Consider the following 24,427-nt stretch of genomic DNA (forward strand, 5'->3'; position numbering starts at 1 on the left):
GTCCAGTTGTGTGGAAATCAGCATCATGTGTGTTCAGAGGTTCAGAGAGTTTATTGTCTCTGTACCAGTCGTATTTCCAACCAGATGATGGGTCCACAGAGCAGGTCAGTGTCACTCTGCCCCCTGCTGGTATGACTGTCCTGTCTGCTGTCAGTGAGGCCCGGGGTTTATCTGCTGTTCAGTTTACAGTGAAAAACAAAACAAGTCAGTGGTTAAATAGGATTTGTCCCAGAAAAATATTTTCACTTTATTACCTTGTTTCATAAACTCTGATCAGACTGATTTTCTGTGAAACTAATTTAACCCAACTCACATCCAGCCCTTTGTCCACATTAAAGTCTTTGAACATTCACACATTTATTCTGTAAATTTTGCATCAAAATAAATCACAAAACGAGCCGGTGACACAGACACGTCACCTTCACTTTCATGGTGTGTATTTTCTATGGTTCATATAGAAACAGTTGTGGAGATGGAGAATGAAAAAAAATGTGCCCAACAGAAAAAGGACTGGAAACTGTGGCTTTTCCTTGTCCTTCATGTTACGTGACTCTGAACCGGTCAGGACAACTGGGTTGGAAATGAATATTTCAAAATTTTCCAACTCTTCATCATAATATATGAAACAGAAACTGACACAAACTAACACAAACCTCCATCCGCCATTTTATTAAACTCTGTGGTCTGTGCTGCAGATCACAGATAAAACCTTGAGAGGAATCTGAGAGGAAAAGTCAATAATCACCAAATGACTGAAACACTGTGAATGTAGCAGATCAGCCTCCAACAAAATGAAGACATATTGTAGCAGGTGTTAATGAGACCAAACTCTTTCCATGAAGTTTTCAAAACCTGAAACCTCTAGAGGTTAATGAAGAAAATAAATATATTAGATGATATATCTGTTGTAATATTTGTCAGAGGAAGCTGTGGATTCCTTAACAACCAAATATAGGTGAGGAGGCTGAGATTCAGCAATTTTACTACATTTTATTTTTCATGTGTTGGAACTGTGTAGTACATAAGAAGTTACTCTGATGTTCCAGAAAAAAAGCTCTTTTCCAGGTCTTTTGTGACTACACTAAAAAAAAAATCAATTTTCCACTGAGTAGCTGGAGAGAGCTACAATAATGTCAGAAGTGTTTTTGTTGTTGTATTTAGATGGAACAGATTTTAAAAACTGTAACATGTAACATTTTTGTATGAATGACAGACGTTCAACTTACATGATACAGTCAGTCTGATGACATCACTCCACTCTGTTGAGGAAAACAAGTCTTTTCTACCCCTACACCTGTAGCTTCCACTGTGAGACAGAGTAACACTGCTGATCCTGTATTCACTGTGTGATGGAGGTGTGTGTGAGCTGGGTGTTCTCCATTCATACGTCCACTCAGTGCCTCCACCTCCCTGGATCTCACATCTGACAGTGATCTTCTCTCCTCTGTATATCAGAGGCCAGTTTGGTTGTAGAGTCACAGTGACCTTATTGGAAACTGTTCACATAAGAAAAATACGCAGTTAGGATTCTGATAGAAACATAAATTCAACAGGAAAATCTGATGATGGAAAATGATTTTTGCTGCTATTTCCATGATGGTTTTCATGTTTTTCACTCTGTCAGATCCAACAGCCTGAGAGCAGCAGCTGAAACTCAGCATACAGACAGTGACAGCAGTTCTCCATCAGACTGCTGCTCTTTACACTGACACTGACACACAGCAAACACAACAGGCTGTTTGGCTTCACTTATTTTCTACAACAGTCTGATCGTTCTCTGTAAAGTAAGTTCAAGATGAATAAAGGTGAATGGCAGTGATTTTGTATCTAGAACATATAAGAGAACAGTATCTCCTTTGTCACCTCTTTGTTTGACTTTAAACGCGTCATCAGGAGCAGGTGGAGGTGTTAGAAAACAACAGAGAATAAATACCATCTGTTTGCTGAGCTGCATCAGATAACCTGATGTGTCACAGGTCAAACTGTTTGTCAGACTGAACATCAACACACATCAAACTCCTCAACGTCATGGAAACAACTTCAGCTTCTGAGAAGATGTTCAATGACTGTTTAAGTAGGTTTGTAGTTGGATGTTTCAGTGTTTACTTTGGACAGTTATTTCTGTCTTGTTATTGATATTCTACTGCACAAATCAGTGTGTTTTCTCCATGAGTTGTCTGACTTAGCTTTTCTTTGCTAACACTCATATTTGCAGTGATGGACTGAAGGATGACAAAACATTTACAAATACAGTAACAAGCAGACAAACTCTTCTAGATGATATAAATACAGTGAGAGGCAGGAAGCTTCTTCCAGTCTCGTCTTGAATCTGAGCTCAACATGAAGAGGGATTAACGCTCTGTTCTCACCTTCATCACAACAGTAGGAGCTACTGACACATGATCATTGTGTTGGTTCTTTTTTGCTGTTGGTATCAAAACGTCTCTTTGTTACACTACTGATGAACAGAAGAACAGATTTAAAGAGTGAATGTTGTTTTACTCCACAACAAATAACTAAACTCACCAGTTTCCTCAACGGTGACTGTATAGCTTTCTTGTGTGAAGAGCTCTGGTTCTCCTCTCCCTCCTCTGCACGTGTAGATGCCTCCTTCTGAGATGCTGACTGTGTGGTCTGATGCACCATGTTTTATTAAAACAGCCTGAGAAAACTCAGAGGTTCGTCTGAACCAGGAGTATTTCCAGCCATCAGAGCCGTACACAGAGCAGGTCAGTGTCACTCTGCCCCCTGCTGGTATCACTGTCCTGTCTGCTCTCAGAGTGGCCGTGGGTTTACTTCCTGTTGAGATCAGGGCAAAAACAAACAAAAAAAGTAAGTACTATGAATGTGATTTACCTCAGGAAAGTGATTTTGTTACATTACATCCTTGAAAGGTAAAAGACTTGTAGTATTGTAGATAACTTTTAACAGAATTTATCAAAGTGACCACACTGTACATCCACTCAGTCATTTAGATTTTACCAGCAAATAAAAAAACTGTAACTGTTTTACAACAAAACTACAGAACAGTGAATAGTGTCTCTGTTTTCTTAATTCTGTCCATTGAAAAAAAATAGTTGATCACTAAACTACCTGGAGAGAAATGGATCATTAGTTGGACGGATAAATGTTTACACTTGTCCTGTTTAGCTTATCAATGAAAACATGAAGAAACATGACATTTTCAGAGTGAATGAATACTCTGTATGAATCTGTATATGACACTCTACAAGTTCTCTACAATAGAAATGATCGTCTCTGTTCTTCCCTGTGAATGATATTTTTCCAGAAACTGCAGTATGCTGATAACCACAGTTGGTCCCTCATGTATGTGGACGCCCCAGTAGATGAAAGCACAACAGATATGTCTTACCTGATACTGTAACTGTGACGCCTTGACTCCACTCTGTTGAAGGATAGGGATCCCTTCTTAGTCTACCCCTACACATGTAGTCCCCACTGTGGGACGGAGAAGCACTGATGCTCAAGTAATCAACGTTTGTCCATTGTGAGTTCACCCAGGGTGTTCTCCATTGATACTCCCACTCAGTGCCTCCACCTCCCTGGATCTCACATCTGACAGTGATCGTCTCTCCTCTGTATATCAGAGGCCAGTTTGGTTGTAGAGTCACAGTGACCTGATTGGAAACTGTTGACAAAAACACACAGTAAGAAAACAACTACAAGTATAAAATCCAGTGAAAAACAAAGGTGTGTAGCACTTTTTCTACTGATCATTATTATTATTGTCCTCCAGCAACAGTTTAAATTAGTAGCAAGGTTTAATAAACAACACAAACATTATTCAACAATCGTGGCAACAAAAGCAGGTGGAAAAACAAAAGCATGAAAACATATCACACAAGGTGTTTCTAAAAAAAAGACTTGAACTGAGCTGGAAGTTTTTCATTCACCAGAAACGTGAATACAAACAGGGATTAAGGACAAAGTTTGGCAGCAGCCAGTTGAAGGAAACTCTTCACTGACAACACTGACTCAACCTCTGAGATCTATTTGATAAAAACTCTAAAAGCTGCTCAACTGGTTTAAATTCATGTTTTTCATATCATACTGGAAACCATCATTGTCTCCGTCATAAATAATTGTTTGTGAAGTGTCTGATTTCACCCAATTTAGTCTCTTTGGTTCCACAAGTTTATGAAATCACACCAAAGTACAACACACTGACGACAAACCACAAATTATTTCGACAGACATTGTGATGGAATGAAATGTTTTTGAAGTTAACAAGATACAGGTGATTTCACACAGGACACAGGAGCTCACTGAATGGTTTCATTCAGATGAAAACATTGTGAATCATGTGTTAAGGCCGTCGCTGTCACCAGATCCCAACCAGGCTGAACAACTATTTTGAAAAGAGCATTTCTGTTGTGAACTTTTCACTTTCTAACTTGACTCACTCCTGCAGGTGATGCCAAGAAGACACTGTGGCAGTCAGCACACATGCTAATAACCTAAGTTCAGTGAGATGATCTGTGCTGCTCACAGGACTGTTGGGACTGACTGTACCTGTGGTGGAGACTCATCAGTGCCCTCTGGTGGCTCACTGCCCTGCCCCATTAAAATCACCAGATGAACGCATGAAAACTAAACCCATCTGCATGAAGCATGGGCTTTTTTTTAAATAACAAAACAGTGCAGGTATGCACTTAACATAAAGAAGCAACACTATGAGTTGAAATAAATAATGACACAAGTTGTCATTTTTTGATTAAAATGGTCCTTGTGGTTGTTTCCCCTGCTGTACTAGGCAGACAGGCGGGCAGAGGGACCCAGGGGGAAGCTGCATGTCATCGCTTCTCTGTTAAGCAACGTTAACTTTCCATCAACAGTTGGCAGAGTTGTGAAGCAGAAGAAAGATTCATTCATACTTCATTTGTACTGTGTTGTCAAATTTCACTCGGACCTTGAACTAAACTACCAGCAACTAAACTAATTAAGCAACGCACCACATCATTATGTTACCTTCTATTCAATGTATTGGTCGACTGTCTTCAGTCACATTTGGAAGATAAATGCTCCACAACGAATCATAAATTCATTCATGAAGCCTATTGAGGTGTCAGGAAAAGTATTTGCTGCACACATTCCCACCTACAACCATGGGGGCTAAGCCCCCCCCTGTCTTTCAGTCCTAGTGACGTCCCTGGTATGAAGGGAACAGACTCTGGCCTGAGGGTCAGCAAAACATTTGGTCTCCATACATGAACACCACAACATGCATACAGCACTACACAGAAAACATAAACACCAACATCAACTGCTCGGAAAAATATGCAATTTCACACTGTTAGACACTGATCTAGTCTAGTTTAATGATATCATTATATTATTAAAATAAAATGCTTCATACATGATAATATATCATCACTAAGAGGATGTGATTAAACATGATATCGTTGATAATAAGTAGGAGACAGATATTAAAGACAATATTTTATAAGTGAGAAACAACAGGAAAGAAAAACAACTGGTTACCTTCAGTCTTTCCATAGAAGAGTGTGTTCAGCACTAAAATAAAGATTGAAACCTCATCAGACATGATCCATCTGACAAACAGTCAAAATCATGATAAACATTTAACAACCAGCTGGAGTTTCAACAGAGGCAGCTCCTGATTATCAACACATTTCTGACATGATATTCTGTAAATCGCTAACGAGGCAGGAAACACACAAAACTCTTTCAACTCAAATATATAAAATGGCATATAACTGGTCGATTTGTGTATTTAGTCCACCACTCTGATCCAAGATCTGCCTCCAAAACTACCACGATGATAAAATCATGATTCTGCCTCTGAAAGTCACAGAATTGGAAAATGACTGATGTACTCACAGAATAATGACAGAACACAGAGCAAAGTGTTCCCCATCTTCACATCCAGCTCTGACCCTGTCGCTCTGCTGCTGGGAAATGATTCCACTTTGTATTAATAACAACAGCACAAAGACAAAGAGAGTAGATCGATGCCAAACACGAAGAAGTTATATTTCACACAAATATAAAATGAGTTTTTTCTCAACTCCTCCCTCTGAGTTTAGCCTCTTTGTTCTTCCTTCCGTTTCACACAAAACTCAGATATGTCTTTGACCACAGGGCACTTTGACATGTTTACACTTCCTGCCAATACTTAAATATAGTATATTCGTCTGTCTTTGTGCAAAGGTTTGTGTCTGGCCCATGAGGTGTATGTTGTGTGTATCTAGAGTATGTATATGTGTGACTGTAGTGTGTAGGAATGTGCAGTACGTCCTGTATGTGTGTGCTTCATACTCTCCACAGTGTAACTGATATAAAACGTGGTCAAAACGTTTCTTCTTTGCTGGAACTGTGTGATGTACCTGCTCATTTTATGATGAAGCCTTGAATTTCAACTGTGCAGCAATAACAGCTGCAGAGATAATATTCACCCATCAGCCACAACATGAAAAAGACAGTTTGTTGTTGCACATCTTCAGAAACTGACAGCACAATGAGGAAAAACTGTCAAATAAACCAAACACTTAAATAAACCACTGCATCTGTTTCGCTCCTGTTGGTATAAAATGACTTGACAACTAGAGCCTAACAAGAATGAAGTCTTATCAGCTGGGGTGACAGACAAGTTCTTCCTCACACATGAAGATGTGTTGGCTTAATAGGAAGAATTAGAGTCAGCAGCACATTCACACCACACATGTTGTGTTTGTAAGTAGAAGAGAAGAAGTGTCATATACTATACAGGATGTGCACAGTGGTAGTCATTAAGTCAAGTGTAATGCACATCAACAGATAACAGCAATTTCTTTAATACAGTGACTGGTGGTGAGGTTAAGATGTGCACGTTCAGTATTTATCTCTCAGTCTGAAACATCATCAGAAGACAACAGGTTCAGTTAGAGCCAGAAAGTTGAGTTTGTGGAAATTTGACATGAAGTTCCCACACTGTTCTTCATCTCGAACACTCCCTCTTGCCTCTGCGTGGTATATGTATAACCCACTAGGTGTGAAACACGTCATCTGGCTGACAGCACACATTAAACTAAAGCCTATTTCCTCACTTTCAGTGCTGCAGCTCCAAATAAAAGTTGGTCGTTGTTTCCTGTGAAGAGATGGTGCAGATGAGCCTGTAGCTGAATGAACAGTCTGGGTGACTCTCAAATGATTTTGTTTTAATGTCATGTTTCATGGGCTGCTGACACAGGAGAGTGTGTCAGCCTGTCAACAGGCACATGCATTATTATTGTTTTTGACAGTGATGTTGGAGAAGGGGCAGCACGGTGGTGCAGTGGTTGGTGCTGTTGCCTCACAGCAAGAAGGTTCTGGGTTTGAACTCCAGGCCTGGGGCCTTTCTGTGTCTGTGTGGGTTCCCTCCGATACTCCCACAGTCCAAAGACGTGCACATTAGGTTCATTGGTGACTCTAAACTGCTTGTAGCTGTGAATGTGAGCATGAATGGTTGTTTGTGTCTATATGTCAGATAGACTGGCGTCCTGTCCAGGGTGCACCCCTGCTGTCAGAGAAGGACTGTCTTGCATTCATCAGTTAAAATTGAAAGTTCAAAAGTCTCTCTTTATGTCATAATACATCTGGATATGTGTTTTCCATCACCTGCGCTCAGCTTTTTAAATCTATTTTTAAAATTTCTTTGCAGACTAACATTTCTCCATGTTCTTCTTTCTTACCTTTGCCTTCGTTGGGGAAACAGCATCAATAACATTCATCATTTCAGAGCTGACATTTTCTACAAGATCACTGATGACTGAGACTCAAACAATGAAAACCTTCCTCACTGAATCATTGTCACCTTCCAGTGTTTAATGGGGCCTGTGGGCTGAAAACTGGTGAAATGGATGAAAGATATTTGCAGTTTCATGTCACACCGCGGTGAGGTCATGTTGGGTTTTTTTGTCCTGTCTCCATGTCTTGTCTTGTCATTTCCTGTTTTATTTTGAAAGAGTAACTCTCCTCTCATTTCAGGTCACTTGCCCTCCCTCGTGTGTCTTGGTTTGGTTGTTTGATTGTTTCCACCTGTCCCCTGTTACCATGTGTTTAAGAGTCTGCGTCTCCCCTTGTCTGTTGCCAGTGTGTCGTTTATGTCGACGTCTGTATACGACCTATCTAGCCTTCCACAGCCTCGAATCTAATCGGTACCTTGTTCCTTTTGGTTTTATTTCTAGTTCCTCGTTGAGTGATTTTTTTGTTATTGATCTCATAGTTCTGTCCCTCCAGTTTTCAGGATTTTTTTTGTTTGCTCGAGCTTGATTTAGAAATAAAGATTTTTTTTTTTGTGAAACTTTCCTGCACCTGCGTCCAGAGTCCTTACCTGGTTGTGACATTTCACATGTAGCCTGCTGCTACAGTCGCCTCAGAAGCCTCAGGACTCTAAGAAGAAGTGAAGTCATTTGCAGTCGGTGATTTTCAACCTAAACAACATTATTCCTTTGTAGGCAGAGCTGTGTGCTGTCAACTGATGACATAAAACAAGTCGTTTGGCTTGAGGTGGAGTCTGGAGTAAGGTCCACTACATTATTTCATACACATGGAGACATTTCTGGCTGCTGACATTAAAATCACAGCTTTTCTTCTTTTGTGCTGTTTCCTGTTCTTCTTGAAGAAAAAGTAACATGGCTGTATTCAGGTGCAGGTCTGATCTTACAAACGTCTTCAAATGTCTTTGAGCTGCACTCACAGTTCAAACTGCAGCATGAAGACAGAAGAAAAGCTACAGAGACCAGCAGTGACTCAATAAGGAGCTGAGGTCATTGCTGCTGATTGTGACTGTAGACTGTGTATTGTGACACATGGTGGCAGTGCTGTGTGTAACAAAACAACATACTGGAAGTAGACAGGACAACGAGGAAGCAGCAAGAGCAGCACAAGAGACACAGATTGATGGATGACAGAATATCACTCACTCAAATACAGTGCGCTGCAACCACAATAAAGATGATGAAGAAGAACTCACTGTTGGTCTACATCTTACTGTGAATAAATGATAAAGAAATAACTAATAAAAATAAATCCTGCTATTGTTAGCTTGTTAGCAGGAGGTATCATGACCTGCACCATTACTTAGTCATTTCTGAGCTCCATCTCTGGCCTTTCTCACCTGAATTCAGATGTGGACTATTAAAGGTGCACTAGTCAACGTTTGTAACAGAAAATGTGGAACCAGCTCCCAGTGTGGGTTCAGGAGGCAGACCCCCTCTCTACCTTTAAGATCAGGCTTAAAACTGTCCTCTTTGATAAAGCTTATAGTTAGGGCTGTCTCAGGTATGTCCTGAACCATCCCTTAGTTACGCTGCTAGAGAGCTAGACTGCTGGGGGATTCCCATGATGCATTGGGAATCCTGTTCAGTCCCACTGCTGCTACCAGGGAGCAGCTCATAGCTGTAGGAGGTGTGTGATACATCAGGAACAGCCTTATACCAGGAGAACCTCCATCCTGCAGATGGATGTTCAACCTCACACTTCAGAGTCACTGAGGCTCCAGGACTCAGCCATGATGGAGACACAGTGAGGACAGGCCGGGGTTTATCTGTTGGAAAGTCATTTTCTCAGGATCAAAACATGTGATGACGTCTGGTCTCTGGACATGGAATCATTTTTCTCTCAGAACATTATCAACAAATACATAATATAAACAAACATTAAGATACAATCTGATTATAAACTAACAAAAACATTTGAACTTGTTAACATCTTCAGTTTAAATGATAATGATCTGACTTACTGTCATACACTCTCAGGTTGACTGCAGCACTCCACTCTGTTGTATTACGTCGAGCACTTTTCATCCTGCCCCTACACCTGTACTCTCCACTGTGGGACGATGAAGCAGAACTAATCCTGTATTCATGTTGATTTGAAGCTTTCAATGAGCTGGTAGTTTCCCATTCATACATCCACTCAGTGTCTCCTCCCTGGATCTCACAGCTGACACTGATCCTCTCTCCTCTGTAGATCTCAGTCCAGTCGGGCTGAAGAGTCACAACAGCCCTGTTTGGGACTGTTCATGGTCAAGAATTTATAAATAAGAACATAAAAACACCAAAAAGTTCAGTTATTAAAATATACTGTTTTTCCATCCATCTTAATGATGCATCATGAATATACAATAGATTTATTCTACATTGTGTGTTTATTTCCAAACTCACCAATGGTGTCAATCCTCACTTCCTGACTCTTCTCTGTGTAGTAAACTGGGTCTCCTCTTCCTCCTCTGCAGCTGTAGACTCCTCCCTGTGAGACACTGATTTGTCCAGTTGTGTGGAAATCAGCATCATGTGTGTTCAGAGGTTCAGAGAGTTTATTGTCTCTGTACCAGTCGTATTTCCAACCAGGTGATGGGTCCACAGAGCAGGTCAGTGTCACTCTGCCCCCTGCTGGTATGTTTCGTTTGTCAGCACTCAACTGAGCCTTTGGTTTAGCTGCCACTGAGTTTAAAGATAGAAATAAGTAACAAATAATAAAGAATAAAGTGAGTACTAAATGATTTTGAACTGCAAATAATCATATCATGGCAAATTTCTCATATTAGACAATTCACAAAGACTTTGTAAACACAGTGTTAAATTTGTGTGTACATTTTTGTGTATTTAATTTCTTATATTTAATATTTAATTCATTATCCTCACATCCTTAAATGATACAGTTTACATTTGTATGCACTGACAAACAAGACAAAAGAAGCAAATTGTTTCCCTTAATAAAATGATTTGACATAATCATCCTTGAATTTCTACATGGTCAAGGTAGGATAAAACTTAAATGATCCTCAGCGGTGCAATTAGGTGTATATATTATATATAAATAAGATTGCGTATAATTTTGAATGAATTATTATTTTTTGTATAATATTGCAGTGCAGACAACTTTAAAATGTAAAAAGACATGACATTACACATGAGCTACAGTATTTGCTAATAATGACTCATCTTGTTGTGTGGTAAGATGTTTTACACATGGGAAGTTGTGTTATTAGACAAAATCAGTGAACTGTGGACTTCTTAATGGGGGTGGTTTAGCAGTCATTCTCTGTGGTGTCATTTCATCTATAGGAGGAAATCTCTATATTACACACCACAAGTTCTCTACAATAAAAATCACTGTCTCTGTTCTTCCCTGCAGATCTTCAGAGTGATATTTTTCCAGAAGCTGCAGTGACTACCACTGTTTGTCCTTCATGTAGATGAAAGCATAACAAATATATGACTTACGTGATACTGTTACTTTGAGGCCTTTACTCCGCTCTGTCGAAGAATACGGGTCCCTTCTGTGTCTACCCCTACACATGTAGCCCTCACCGTGGGACTCAGAAGCTCTGGTACTCCAGTAATCATCATTTGTCCGATGTGTGGTTGACCAGGATGTTCTCCATTCATACTCCCACTCAGCGTCTCCGCCTCCCTGGATCTCACACCTGACAGTGATCGTCTCACCACTGAAAATGTGAGGCCAGCTGGTCTGCAGAGTCACACTGACCTTATTGGAAACTGTTCACAGCAGAAATATAAAATCAACAAAGAAAACAACAGAGCTTTAAAGCAGTAATGAGGAATTCATGTCATTTTACTTTACTCCAAATAAAACCATTAAACTCACAAGTTATCTGAATTGTGACCCCATCACTTGCATGAGTGTAGAAGACTGGATTTCCTCTCCCTCCTCTGCACCAGTAAGTGCCTCCTTGTGAGATACTCATCACTCTGTTTTCATCACCATCTCTCACAGGCAGAGTTTCATCAGAGCCTGGAGTTCGTCTGGACCAGTGATATGTCCAACCAGCAGAGCCGGCCACAGAGCAGGTCAGTGTAACACGGCCTCCTACTGGTATGTTTGTTGGGCCTGATAGCAGTGTGGCCTTAGGTGCTTCTCCTGTTGTAAGAAACATGTGAATGATGTGAATGATTCAAATGGGAATGGCTTCAAAATGACATAAGATGAAATGTTCTCAGCACAATGTTACAGCAACCTTCAAGTCAGCTTCATTTTATTTATAGAGCCAAAATTACAAATAAAATGACACCCACTGTTGTTAGACCACTTCCACATCTGTCCTGATTTTGGTTTCCAAAGGAAAACACCTCCATAATTATGTAGTGACAAACACAAATAAACACGTAAGACTCCTGATGTGGAGAGCTCTGTCGTGTTACTTCTACTTACTTTAGCCTTGTTTTATTCTATCTGTAATAATTTCAGGGTTTTCCAAAATGTTTAAAGTACATGATTATAAATACATTTAGATTTATACTGTTTATATCAACACAATTGGGGCAATCATATGAACAGGGCTCATAAATAAGTGTTAATATTCATGGTAAACTTTCTCATGGTGATAAAATGTCGACTTACCAGATACAGTCAAAGAGACGATGTTACTGGTTTTCACATCATATGAGAGCTTGTGGCGAAGAAGGCACTGGTATTCACCACTGTAGCCTGTCCAGAGACGTGGTCATGTGTAGAGTTTATAGACATTATATGGAACAAATGGCCATTTATCCTTGGTGAGTGCGTATTCCCAGTGAGTTTCTTCTCCTTCCTTCGTGTCACATATGAAGGTCACAGATTCTCCAGGAAAAAAAGTGGACTGGTCGGGCTGAAGGGTCAGCACAGCATCTATAACACAACATTCATACAACACTACACAGTAAGTAGCAGAAAATAGCAGCTATTCTCCTCACAGTCTACTGTGATCTGTGTGGATACATAGATTGAAAAGATGAATTCATGACAAAAGAGAAGAAAAAGAAATAGAACACGTTTAAAGTAAAGCAGTGGGTGAATATTCATCTTAAGTGAAAACACTGATAAAGAAAAGTAATGAATACTGTGAAATTACCTTCAGCGTGTCCATAGTAGGGGAGTGTCCACAGCACTAAAGGACATTATCAGAAAAACAGAAGTGATTAATGTACAATAACCATAACAAACAACTGGGGTTTCATCAATGGCAGCTATAGTTGGGTAATATTAATGTTGTAGCAAATCACTGCTAAAAAAAAAAGAAACAACAAAGATCCTTCTTACAAAACAATCATGATGATACCAAGTCTGCTCTGTTCAAGCTTCCAGGGAAACCTGTGGTCGTCCCTTCTTCTCACTTCACCACAACCTTTTCCTTGATCCGTGTCAATACTCACAGAAGAGCCCGAGCACACGGGGTGAGGTCTGTCCCATCCTCACATCCAGCTCTGTCACTCTGAGATTCTCCTCTGCTGCGTCAAGAGAGAGCTTGAAACGGCAGCAGGACTGAGGAGATACAGAAGTTACATTTCATCTAAATGTTGCTCCGGACGTTTCTTCCAACTTCTTCTTCTTCTTCTGAGTTAAACTTGTCTGTGCTTCCATCCCTTTCACACAAAGCTGACACAACCAGACCAGATCTGAGCACAGTTATACTTTCCCATGTTCACACTTCTCCTGTTACTGTCACGTAGCATTTGACCACCAGCAGCAGCTCGCAGCTTTCAACCCTCTCAAAACTGTGTATGGTCTGTCCACTAGTTTTATGAAGAAGCCCTGTTTATGTTTGATGTCTTGTCTTTTTAACTCTCAAATGTGCAAGAAGAAATGATAAGATGAAGATGTGATGGCTGGAATCATAGAACAGCAATGATGGAAATGGAAACATTTTGTGTGTATCTTGTACAGTAATACGCTTTTGATGAATCAAATTTTAACTGGATGGAGACAGGCATTTCCATTTCCTTCCTGTCGTACTGTACACTGCTGTGGCCTCGCAAAGTATTTGTAATGCTACTGTAAAATTAGAAAATGTATAAAATGAACATGTTCTTCTTGAATTTATAAATGTCTTCCCTATCTGCAGCACACAGGTTTAAAGGAAGAGATTATCAATGCAGTACAGCAAGTGTTGGTAATCCACAGTCCTCACCCAACAGTGAAACCTTTACCTGAAAATAACTTCATTCTTCAGCTGAAATCATAAAGTTACATTTTCAGTTACTCCACCACAGACTCTCTCCACTTTACGGTGAAGTTCTGGTCACAACTGTGGTCACAACTTCACCTTCAGGAAGTGAATGTGTGAGAGAAACAGAAATAGTCTCATGCACAGCAGCGAGTGTGAGAAGAGCTGAAGTCAAATAACATAATAAGAATTGTTCATGAACTGTCCAGATGATGTGTTCAAACTGCACTGTCCAGTGCTGTGGTCCATATATATTTCATTTGAAATACACCTAAAAACCACCACAGGAACCTGTTTTAGCTTTTCAGAAAGACTGATGAAATAAACCCCGCAGGAGAAGTAAAATGTATTATTACTTGATACTTAAAGAGGGTGGGACCACCTTGCTGCTTTTCCTTTCTTCATTTCATGTCACATATTGCAAATTGTAACAACATTTCTGAAAAAATACTGAGAAAACTATTCAGTCATCTTGGTGTTATTTTATTGATAACAGCTGGATCACACTCAGATGATGTCAAACATACAAAACACTGCATCTCTGATGTCTGGACAGCAATGATACACACAGCAGCTGCTTAAATACTGCAAAAACTGAGTACACATGAATGTGTTGTTGTTTAAAACTTTATCAGTGCTGCTTCTTTGGCAGCAAGATGTGTCCGTGTCTTTATTGGTCTGAAAAAAAAGCTGAAAAACCCAGATATAAATGAGCGATAAAGCATCATATCCTTTAGATAAAAGATCAAAATACATCTTGACTGTTTTCACAGCTACATTTTACAAGCATGGCACCATCATATCTGAGCAGCGTCAAAGTGACATTAAACTTGTAGTGGCCAATCTGAGTCACGTCATATTACTCCAAAGCAGAGGCCAAATGCCAGGACTCATTTATAAAGCAGCCACATTATGAACTGTTTGTATTAGATTATAATGGATTTAACTGATGCTTTCCGTCATTTAACAATTTTCCATATTCCGTACTTTATGGCCTGTGGCTTGCAAACTTTTGAAGGGTAAAAAATATCTGAAATTTGGGATTCCTTTGTTTTTGCTTCATGGTGGTACAACAAATGGGGAAAAAACTCTAAAAGAAACCATCTCATGTTGTTTTCCCGTTGTGTTATCAAGATCATTTGGCAACTACACTAATGACAACACAAGCCAAACATTTCATCTACTTCTGTTTGTTTGCTGCTGAAATCTAACATCTACCATCTAGCACCATAAAAATAACTGTAAAGCTGCACAATAACCTGGGTACTGGAGCTGGAACATAATGCATCAAACTGTTAATTGTTGCTCTCTTTGTAACAGCCTGTATTCAAAGTATCCTACTAAAGTTTTACAAATAAATGACAAAATAACTGTAAAAAAATTAAAAGAAATTAATGTGAAATGTGGCTACACCTCAGTAGTCTTGTGCTTTGGGTTAAAACAGAACATTAAATCCATTCTTTTACATCATTGATTAACAAAGTAACGGTACAAAATCGAGAGCATGTCTGATCTTTGGAAAGCAGAGGTGCCCACAATGGTTTCAGAAAATGCTGTCAACCGTGAATCAGTTTTGTTGATACAGCTCTCTTCACAGACCTGGAAGAAAACAGCAAGAAGAAAAAAGACAAGATGTAAAGCTGAGTTATAACTTATCAATCAACACTATATTCAAATGACTTGGCAGCATTATTACCAAAAGCTGTTCCTGGGTTTTTCACTTCAGAATAAACTGAGTCATCAGTTGCTGCAGGAGCTGATTTTCCTATAAATGGAGAGATGATTAAATCAAGACAGTTGCCAAAGATACAGGCACTGAACTGAGGTGGATTGTCAGGGTTAATGTGTCCACTGAGTAAAATGACAGTATTCTGCCCCTAGTGCTCAAACTAGCTACATTACAGAGTATTAAAGCTTTTACAGACTTTACTGATATAATGTAAATGTAAGTAAACTGCTGTTCAGCATACATACAAGATGTCAAATAAGCTTACATGACTAAAAAATACAGTAATTACAAACAGCACCTACTTTACAAATACTGAACAAATAGCATTTCACTGTGTCCAAGACAATACTGCACTTAACTAACCTTTCTTCTTCTTGGCTTTTTCTTTGGTATTGATGTTCACCTGGGCATACAAGGGACGATTGTCTGAAACAGAAGCCACATCTCTATAATACACAGCTGATGGATGAATTTCCACAAACAAGCTGCAGTGTTTCATAATCTGCAGCATCATGACCAGAGAGTAAAAATATAAGAGAAAAACTTATCAGTTTTATGTCATATCTGTGAGATGGAAAGATACTGGAAACTACTGACACACAACATACAACAACAATCACCTACTGTATATGAAACAATACAAACTATGAGCATGACTGTACCTGCAGGTCTTGTCTTTATATCAGAGTAAACAGAGGTCTCTGCTGGTTCACGATGTTTGTCTGTTAAGATGAATTTATAAAAGAGGAAAAAAAAATTTAGGCACTGCAGGTCAAAAACTTTTTTTATCTTTTACATTACAAACATTTGGAGTACTAACGCTTCTTTCCAATGTTTTTCAGTTCAATAGAAGAATATGTCACATCCTGAGGTTCACCTGCAGGTGAGATAAATATATTTTTGAGTTACAGGGTTTCATATCAAACACTTGTAACCAGTCCCTGAAATCATCCTGCTGTTGCATTTGTAAGTGCTCCATGTTAATCAAAAGGTGCAAACTGTACCGTTTTCTGCATCTTCAGCCTCAAGACTAATATCACCTACAGCAACAAAGCAAGTAAAGGTCAGATTAATCATTTTACTTCCATTACACTGAAAAATATGACAACTTTTACAAAAATCCACAGTTGGTATTTTTATTTGTTAATTTTTTTTTTTTTTTTGGATATGTGGATAAGTCACAACCACATCTACAAGATATTTTCATCACACAGACCCATAATGGTGTCATCATGTTTGTATTATTACAATAGAACAGAAGAACAATGATATTTGTGGATTCTGTCTCGTAGTTTAGCTTCAGTTCAGGTAGAATCAGTGTAAAATACTCTGAACTTTCGTGCATGTGATCAAAACACATTTCATTTTAGATGATTTTGTCACATCTGTGCATGTGAATCATTAAAGAGTAAGTAAAGTGTTTCATATCAGAGGAAACATGCCTCACCCTTGGACTGTCTGCAGCGATACAACAGGAGCAGGAGAACAATGAGTACGATTCCACAAACCAGCCCAAGGATCAGCCACACAGGAAATGAAGAGCTTTCATGTCTCGACACAGCTACTGTAACATTATTTAAATGTTAGGAAAACTATTCAGAAACTTGAAAAAATACAAAAACATCCAACATATACAGAACATACACATACATATACACTGTCAACACAGTTCACAAAACAAAAAAGCCTAAAATATTTGAATCCCACTCACCTTTAACTGACATCCAACTCTGTGGTGACACTTTTCCTGAGGACTGACACTTGTAGAAACCTTCATCTGACTTTGACACTGCAGAGATTTTCAGCTCCGTCCTGGTATCGCTTTGGATCAGTTTGTCATTATGGTAGAAAAATACACTGGAAAGTTTTTTTTCTGTCCTGAATCTGCAGCCAAGAGTAACAGACTCTCCCTCAGTCACAGGACGGACGGGGCTCACCAGGATAACACCATCATGATAATCATCTGTAAAACAGTCAGAATGTGAAGCTTCAGTCAGAGATCAGCTGCTGCAGACCTTTACAACCAGCTGACATGTAATGATGAGAATAGATTACACATCTGTTTTTATTCTGATGCAGTTCTGATTTATTTTACAGGATCATCATAAGACCTGACATTTGATCTCGTTCTCTTACAACCTGCTGGATGTGTCTCACAGATCACTGTTGCCAAATAAACAACAGCTTTTTACATTGATCTATAAATTACACAGTACTTGTTTTCTTCATCTCCCCTGTGAACATACAACAACGACACTAAACCAAACCCTCGTCATGATTCGGGGCAACATGTGACTGTTTTCTCTTTGGAAACAGAATAAGAGAAAAGCTGAGACTGTGATGATGATGATGTGATGTTTAGTTGCTGCCACAGGTGAGAAGTCAATATAAAGTTCATTGACCATCAATAAACTAGATTTTTTGTATTTATCACGAAAATAACTGCATCTGTAAAAAGAAAAGAAAAAAAACTGTGCTAAGTCCAAACTTTTACAAGAGAAGGAGAAGAAAGTTTTTTTTGTGTGATTTCTTCATTTCTGATGCTTCATTACTGCCTCATTTGACCAGAACCCAACTTCATTTTATTACTTTGCAGAGGACTTGTGATGTTGTTTGATGGCATTTTTTTCATGTGATAATTGAGAGAAAAACAATTTACAGATACAAATCTTGAGCGTTTATTGTGATTTGTTACAGAAACATTATTTTTGATAAAGTATTTTGGAAGGAAAAGATTTTAACTGGGACCAAAGTTTGGATGCAATTTGAGGATGAAGTCAGTGAAGTGAAACCTGCCACCAAGATTATTATGCTGCTAAATTGTGAAGAAGACTGACTGAACTCTGACATTTAATTTTCTTTTAATATGAAACTATTGACGTTAAATCTACAGAACATAGAGGAAGTTATTTTGTCTGTTTGGTCACAGACAGTTACTGAACAGACCATGTAGCAGAGTCATGGATCAAACTCTCAGAAAGTCTCTGTATATGTCAACAACTCAGTTCTAAGATATGATGAATTAAATCACATGAGACGTTGAAAATACTTCAAATACTAGAAAAAATGAAACACAAAGAAAATGTAATAAAACGTACCATGTAGAGTGATGTTGACTGTGTTGCTGAACTCTCCTGATCCAGACTCACACCAGTACACTGCATCACTACGCTGTGATGAGAACATGTCACATCTGGATCCAGTCATTCTCCTCCAGTCAGAACAGGACAGGGAGCCACCCTCAGGAAACCTCCTCACTCTCCACTCAGTAGAGTTTCCCTCACAGCTCAGTGAGATATCCTCAGAGATGAAGTGCTGCACTCTGTCAGGACTCACTGTGAGAGACGCTGATGGATGAACATCTGGAAAACAACACATAGAAAAGAGTCAAACCAGACAGAGATATTAAAATGAAAGAGATCTCAGTGTAAATGTTCCTGTGTTGATCTTTGGTTTGTTGAGGAGTAAAAACATCAGTAGCACCAACACTGGAACAAGACGCAGTGTTTTGGTGAAACTATGAGAGTTTGGAACAAACAGAGCAAACGGAGACACAGCAGAGAAATGAATTATGCTGCTGATGGATGTTTTTCTACTGTCTGCTTTTACCTTTCAAACACACAGAGGTGTTTATTTCATATTAAAAGATGCTTCTTGTCTCTGTACTAAAGTCTTTTCCTCTTATTTGTCTTGTTTGAGTCGTCTCAGCTTCACAGCTGTTTGTTTATCTGGTCTGTGCACCTGTCTCACCACTGAGTGAAGACTGCAGCTATAGCTGTCCTGTCTATAAACAGGAAGTTTCCAAAATAAAAGTACCCATTGAGAAGAGTGGAGCTACACTTCAGTGAGAGGTGGAAACCTTGTATCTCCATGTTTGTTTGTTGATTTTAATGCTTTCAGATTAACTGAAGAAGGATAAGGGAAGGACAGAAGGAAACAAGGAGAGAAGGATACTCAACCCAGTTCACAGTCAATACATTTCTTCCACTGGGGACCATGAACGTAAAAATCAGTTTGTTTACCAACATTTGTTTTTAGGAAATGTTGCTCACAGACAACAAAAAAAATACAAAGAAGACATAAAAACCAAAGAAACAACAAACTCACCTCCAGACCAGACAAACTTTGGTTCACTGATCTCAGTGTAAAACACTGGGTCTCCTCTTCCAGCCTCACACACATATCCTGCTGTGTGTGTCTGACCATGGACGATGTAGGAATCCTGTTCAGTCCCACTGCTGCTACCAGGGAGCAGCTCATAGCTGTAGGAGGTGTGTGATACATCAGGAACAGCCTTATACCAGGAGAACCTCCATCCTGCAGATGGATGTTCAACCTCACACTTCAGAGTCACTGAGGCTCCAGGACTCAGCCATGATGGAGACACAGTGAGGACAGGCCGGGGTTTATCTGTTGGAAAGTCATTTTCTCAGGATCAAAACATGTTATGACGTCTGGTCTCTGGACATGGAATCATTTTTCTCTCAGAACATTATCAACAAATACATAATATGAACAAACATTAAGATATAATCTGATTATAAACTAACAAAAACATTTTAACTTGTTAACATCTTCAGTTTAAATGATAATGATCTGACTTACTGTCATACACTGTCAGGTTGACTGCAGCACTCCACTCTGTTGTATTACGTCGAGCACTTTTCATCCTGCCCCTACACCTGTACTCTCCACTGTGGGACGATGAAGCAGAACTAATCCTGTATTCATGTTGATTTGAAGGTTTCAATGAGCTGGTAGTTTCCCATTCATACGTCCACTCAGTGTCTCCTCCCTGGATCTCACAGCTGACACTGATCCTCTCTCCTCTGTAGATCTCAGTCCAGTCGGGCTGCAGAGTCACAACAGCCCTGTTTGGGGCTGTTCATGGTCAAGAATTTATAATAAGAACATAAAAACACCAAAAGATTCAATTAACATCAGATATAATGTTTTTCCATCCATCTTAATGATGCATCATGAATATACAATAGATTTATTCTACATTGTGTGTTTATTTCCAAACTCACCAATGGTGTCAATCCTAACTTCCTGACTCTTCTCTGTGTAGTAAACTGGGTCTCCTCTTCCTCCTCTGCAGCTGTAGACTCCTCCCTGTGAGACACTGATTTGTCCAGTTGTGTGGAAATCAGCATCATGTGTGTTCAGAGGTTCAGAGAGTTTATTGTCTCTGTACCAGTCGTATTTCCAACCAGATGATGGGTCCACAGAGCAGGTCAGTGTCACTCTGCCCCCTGCTGGTATGACTGTGGTGTCTGCTGTCAGTGAGGCCCGGGGTTTATCTGCTGTTCAGTTTACAGTGAAAAAACAAAACAAGTCAGTGGTTAAATGGGATTTGTTCCAGAAAAATACATTTTATTTATTACCTTGTTTTATTAACTCTGATCAGACTTTTACACTGAAAGTTATTACAGGTGTTTTCTGAGAAACTGATTTCAGCCAACTCACATCCAGCCCTTTGTCCACATTGACGTATTTTAACATTCACCAATTAATTTTGCAGCTGCTACCATCAAAATTAATTACACAAAGAACCTCTGACACATTGTTTGAAATATGTCCTCCTCAGCTTCATTTGTATTTAATATGGTTCACATAGAAAACTGTTCCATAGTTGTACAGTGGAATTTAAAAATCAAATCAAATTTTGAAAACTGAATCCGACTCAAAAAGGACCCATGAAAACTATCCCACTGTGACGCCTGCACACAAAACACAACAGAGCTGAACTGGACAACAACTGCACACAAGGCAGAAATTCTCTGAGGAGAAAACAGTGGTTCACACTCTTTATCCCTGTGTTACAAAACTCTGAACCAGTCGGGACAACTGTGCTGGAAATGAACATTTCTGCCGACTTGTAGCTGTAAAAAGTGAAAAGTTCTGACAGAAACTAACACAAGCCACAATCCACCGTTTGTTGCTAAATTCTGTGGTGTGTCCTGCTCATCATATTGTAGCAGGTGTTGCTCATGAGACCAAACTCTTTCCTTAAAGTTTTCAAAACCTGAAACCTCTAGAGATGAATGAAGGAAATATAAGATATATTAGACACCAGGGCAGCTGTAGTGTTTGCTAAAAACAACTGAGTGAATAACTCTTTGCTGTCATGTCCTCAGCATGTGTGCATGTGCACAGGCCACAGTGGGAAAAAAACACTTTACTTTTTGAGGTGATGCTGCATTTTATTTTCCATGTGTTGGAACTGTATAGTTCATACGAAGTTACTCTGATGTTACAGAAAAAGCTCTTTTCCAGGTCTTTTGTTACTACAATAAAAAACTATCAATTTTCTCCTGAGTAGCTGGAGAGAGCTACAATAATGTCAGAGGTGTTTGTGTTGTTGTATTTAGATGGAACAGATTATAAAAAATGTAAAACGCAACATTTTTGTATGAATGAAAGACGTTCAACTCACGTGATACAGTCAGTCTGATGACATCACTCCACCCTGTGAAGGAATAACCACTTCTACCCCTACACCTGTAGTCTCCTGTGTCAGACTCAGCAGCTCTGCTGATCCTGTATTCACTGTGTGATGGAGGTGTGTGTGAGCTGGGTGTTCTCCATTCATACGTCCACTCAGTGTCTCCACCTCCCTGGATCTCACATCTGACAGTGATCTTCTCTCCTCTGTATATCAGAGGCCAGTTTGGTTGCAGGGTCACAGTGACCTTATTGGAAACTGTTGACAAAAACACACAGTAAGAAAACAACAAAGTTAAACAACTAAGTATAAGATAAAATCAAACACAGAGGTTTGTAGTAAGATTTCTACTGATAAAAATACAAAAATTATTTAACAACTACAACACAAACAGGTGAAAAACTAAAACATGAAAACACATCAAGCAAAGTGTTTCTAAAACAAATTCAACCCAACAAAAGGTTCAGATCAGAAAACAACTATTTCATGAACAACAAAACTTTATCAAGTTTATGAAAATGGATTCATGGAAGATAATTTTTTTTTTTTTTTTTTTACATTTTATAATAATTATACAAATCAAACACACACACACACACACACCAGCTGGAGGAAACTCAGCTCAATCATGGGGCTGTGTTGTGTTCAAGAACCAAGACAATTTCATGTTAACACAACCTGCAGAGAGACTGACATGTTGTGTTTTTCCATCCTCAGGATTAAGAGCTGCTGCTCTATTTTCATTCATCCATTAAAATTCTCCTGTTTCCCTCTTGACACCAAATGACTCTTTTTTAAACTACTGACAACAGATTTGAACAGAACAGTGAATATTAAATGACTAAACTCACCAGTTTTCAGAATGAGGACGTCATTACTTTTCTCTGTGAGGATCTCTGGGTCTCCTCTCCTTCCTCTGCAGAGGTACAGACCTCCCTCTGAGACAACCAGATCTCTGCCTGGTTCAACAGCTCTTACTGGATCAGCTGCTGAAGAGCGTGAGACACGTCTGAACCAGTCGTATCTCCAGTCATCAGAGTCGTCCACAGAGCAGGTCAGTGTCACTCTGCCCCCTGCTGGTATGGTTGTTGTTGAGGATGGTGTCACAGTGGCCTTGGGTTGATCAGCTGTTCAGATTGGACCAAAAGAAACAAATAAATAACTGGAATAAAAAAATCTATTACCATCACATGAAAGTGACAAACAGCACATGACTCTCATTGGTTGATAACTGATTTAGGAAACACAGCAGTTACCATATCTAACTAACTAACTAGGTACTGTTCATGTTTCATTAGTGCAGAGATCAGTGGCCTGGTTCCCAGACAAGAAGAAGTGATACAGCTGCTGGTATGACTGTGGTGTCTGCTGTCAGTGAGGCCCGGGGTTTATTTGCTGTTCAGTTTACAGTGAAAAACAAAACCAGTCAGTGGTTAAATGGGATTTGTTCCAGAAAAAAACATTTAATTTTATTACCTTGTTTCATAAACTGTGATCAGACTTTTACACTGAAAGTTATTACAGGTGTTTTCTGAGAAACTGATTTCAGCCAACTCACATCCAGCCCTTTGTCCACATTGACGTATTTTAACATTCACCAATTAATTTTGCAGCTGCTATCCTCAAAATTAATTACACAAAGAACCTCTGACACATTGTTTGAAATATGTCCTCCTCAGCTTCATTTGTATTTAATATGGTTCACATAGAAAAGTGTTCCATAGTTGTACAGTGGAATTTAAAAATCAAATCAAATTTTGAAAACTGAATCCGACTCAAAAAGGACCCATGAAAACTATCCCACTGTGACGCCTGCACACAAAACACAACAGAGCTGAACTGGACAACAACTGCACACAAGGCAGAAATTCTCTGAGGAGAAAACAGTGGTTCACACTCTTTATCCCTGTGTTACAAAACTCTGAACCAGTCGGGACAACTGTGCTGGAAATGAACATTTTTGCCGACTTGTAGCTGTAAAAAGTGAAAAGTTCTGACAGAAACTAACACAAGCCACAATCCACCGTTTGTTACTAAATTCTGTGGTGTGTCCTGCTCATCATATTGTAGCAGGTGTTGCTCATGAGACCAAACTCTTTCCTTAAAGTTTTCAAAACCTGAAACCTCTAGAGATGAATGAAGGAAATAGAAGATATATTAGACACCAGGGCAGCTGTAGTGTTTGCTAAAAACAACTGAGTGAATAACTCTTTGCTGTCATGTCCTCAGCATGTGTGCATGTGCACAGGCCACAGTGGGAAAAAAACACTTTACTTTTTGAGGTGATGCTGCATTTTATTTT

The 24,427-nt window shown here is 39.3% G+C and overlaps 2 protein-coding genes across 2 annotated transcripts in view; both read right to left on the bottom strand.

Annotated features, from left to right (window-relative positions):
- Positions 1-24,427, bottom strand: part of LOC139606626 (basement membrane-specific heparan sulfate proteoglycan core protein-like) — a 372,062-nt gene that overhangs the window by 241,772 nt on the left and 105,863 nt on the right. Inside the window, exons 8-9 of the mRNA XM_071458887.1 lie at positions 11,614-11,886; positions 11,229-11,504 (exon numbers count right to left, since the gene is read on the bottom strand). Coding sequence (XP_071314988.1) covers positions 11,229-11,504; positions 11,614-11,886 — 549 coding nt within the window. The remainder of the gene's footprint in view (positions 1-11,228; positions 11,505-11,613; positions 11,887-24,427) is intronic.
- On the bottom strand, positions 14,411-23,413 carry LOC139606609 (uncharacterized). The gene is made up of 10 exons (XM_071458869.1): positions 23,407-23,413; positions 22,977-23,252; positions 19,881-19,994; positions 17,125-17,247; positions 16,682-16,717; positions 16,498-16,554; positions 16,340-16,399; positions 16,041-16,103; positions 15,645-15,713; positions 14,411-15,547 (listed from the first exon to the last, which is right to left on the bottom strand). Exons 1-10 carry the CDS (start codon positions 23,411-23,413, stop codon positions 15,540-15,542), a joined length of 813 nt encoding a protein of 270 aa, XP_071314970.1. The 3' UTR covers positions 14,411-15,539.

Source organism: Trachinotus anak, unplaced genomic scaffold (assembly GCF_046630095.1).
Source record: "Trachinotus anak isolate AG129_WGS33_773 ecotype Australia unplaced genomic scaffold, CSIRO_AGI_Tana_v1 ptg000023l, whole genome shotgun sequence".
Lineage (NCBI taxonomy): Eukaryota > Metazoa > Chordata > Actinopteri > Carangiformes > Carangidae > Trachinotus > Trachinotus anak.

What these genes read in the sequence shown, in the direction of transcription:
- LOC139606609 (XM_071458869.1), bottom strand. An exon ending in GAAAAACATTGGAAAGAAGC is followed by an intron (nt 16,400 to 16,497) that starts GTTAGTACTCCA and finishes TCATCTTAACAG; the next exon opens with ACAAACATCGTGAACCAGCA. An exon ending in AAAAGCCAAGAAGAAGAAAG is followed by an intron (nt 15,714 to 16,040) that starts GTTAGTTAAGTG and finishes CTCCATTTATAG; the next exon opens with GAAAATCAGCTCCTGCAGCA.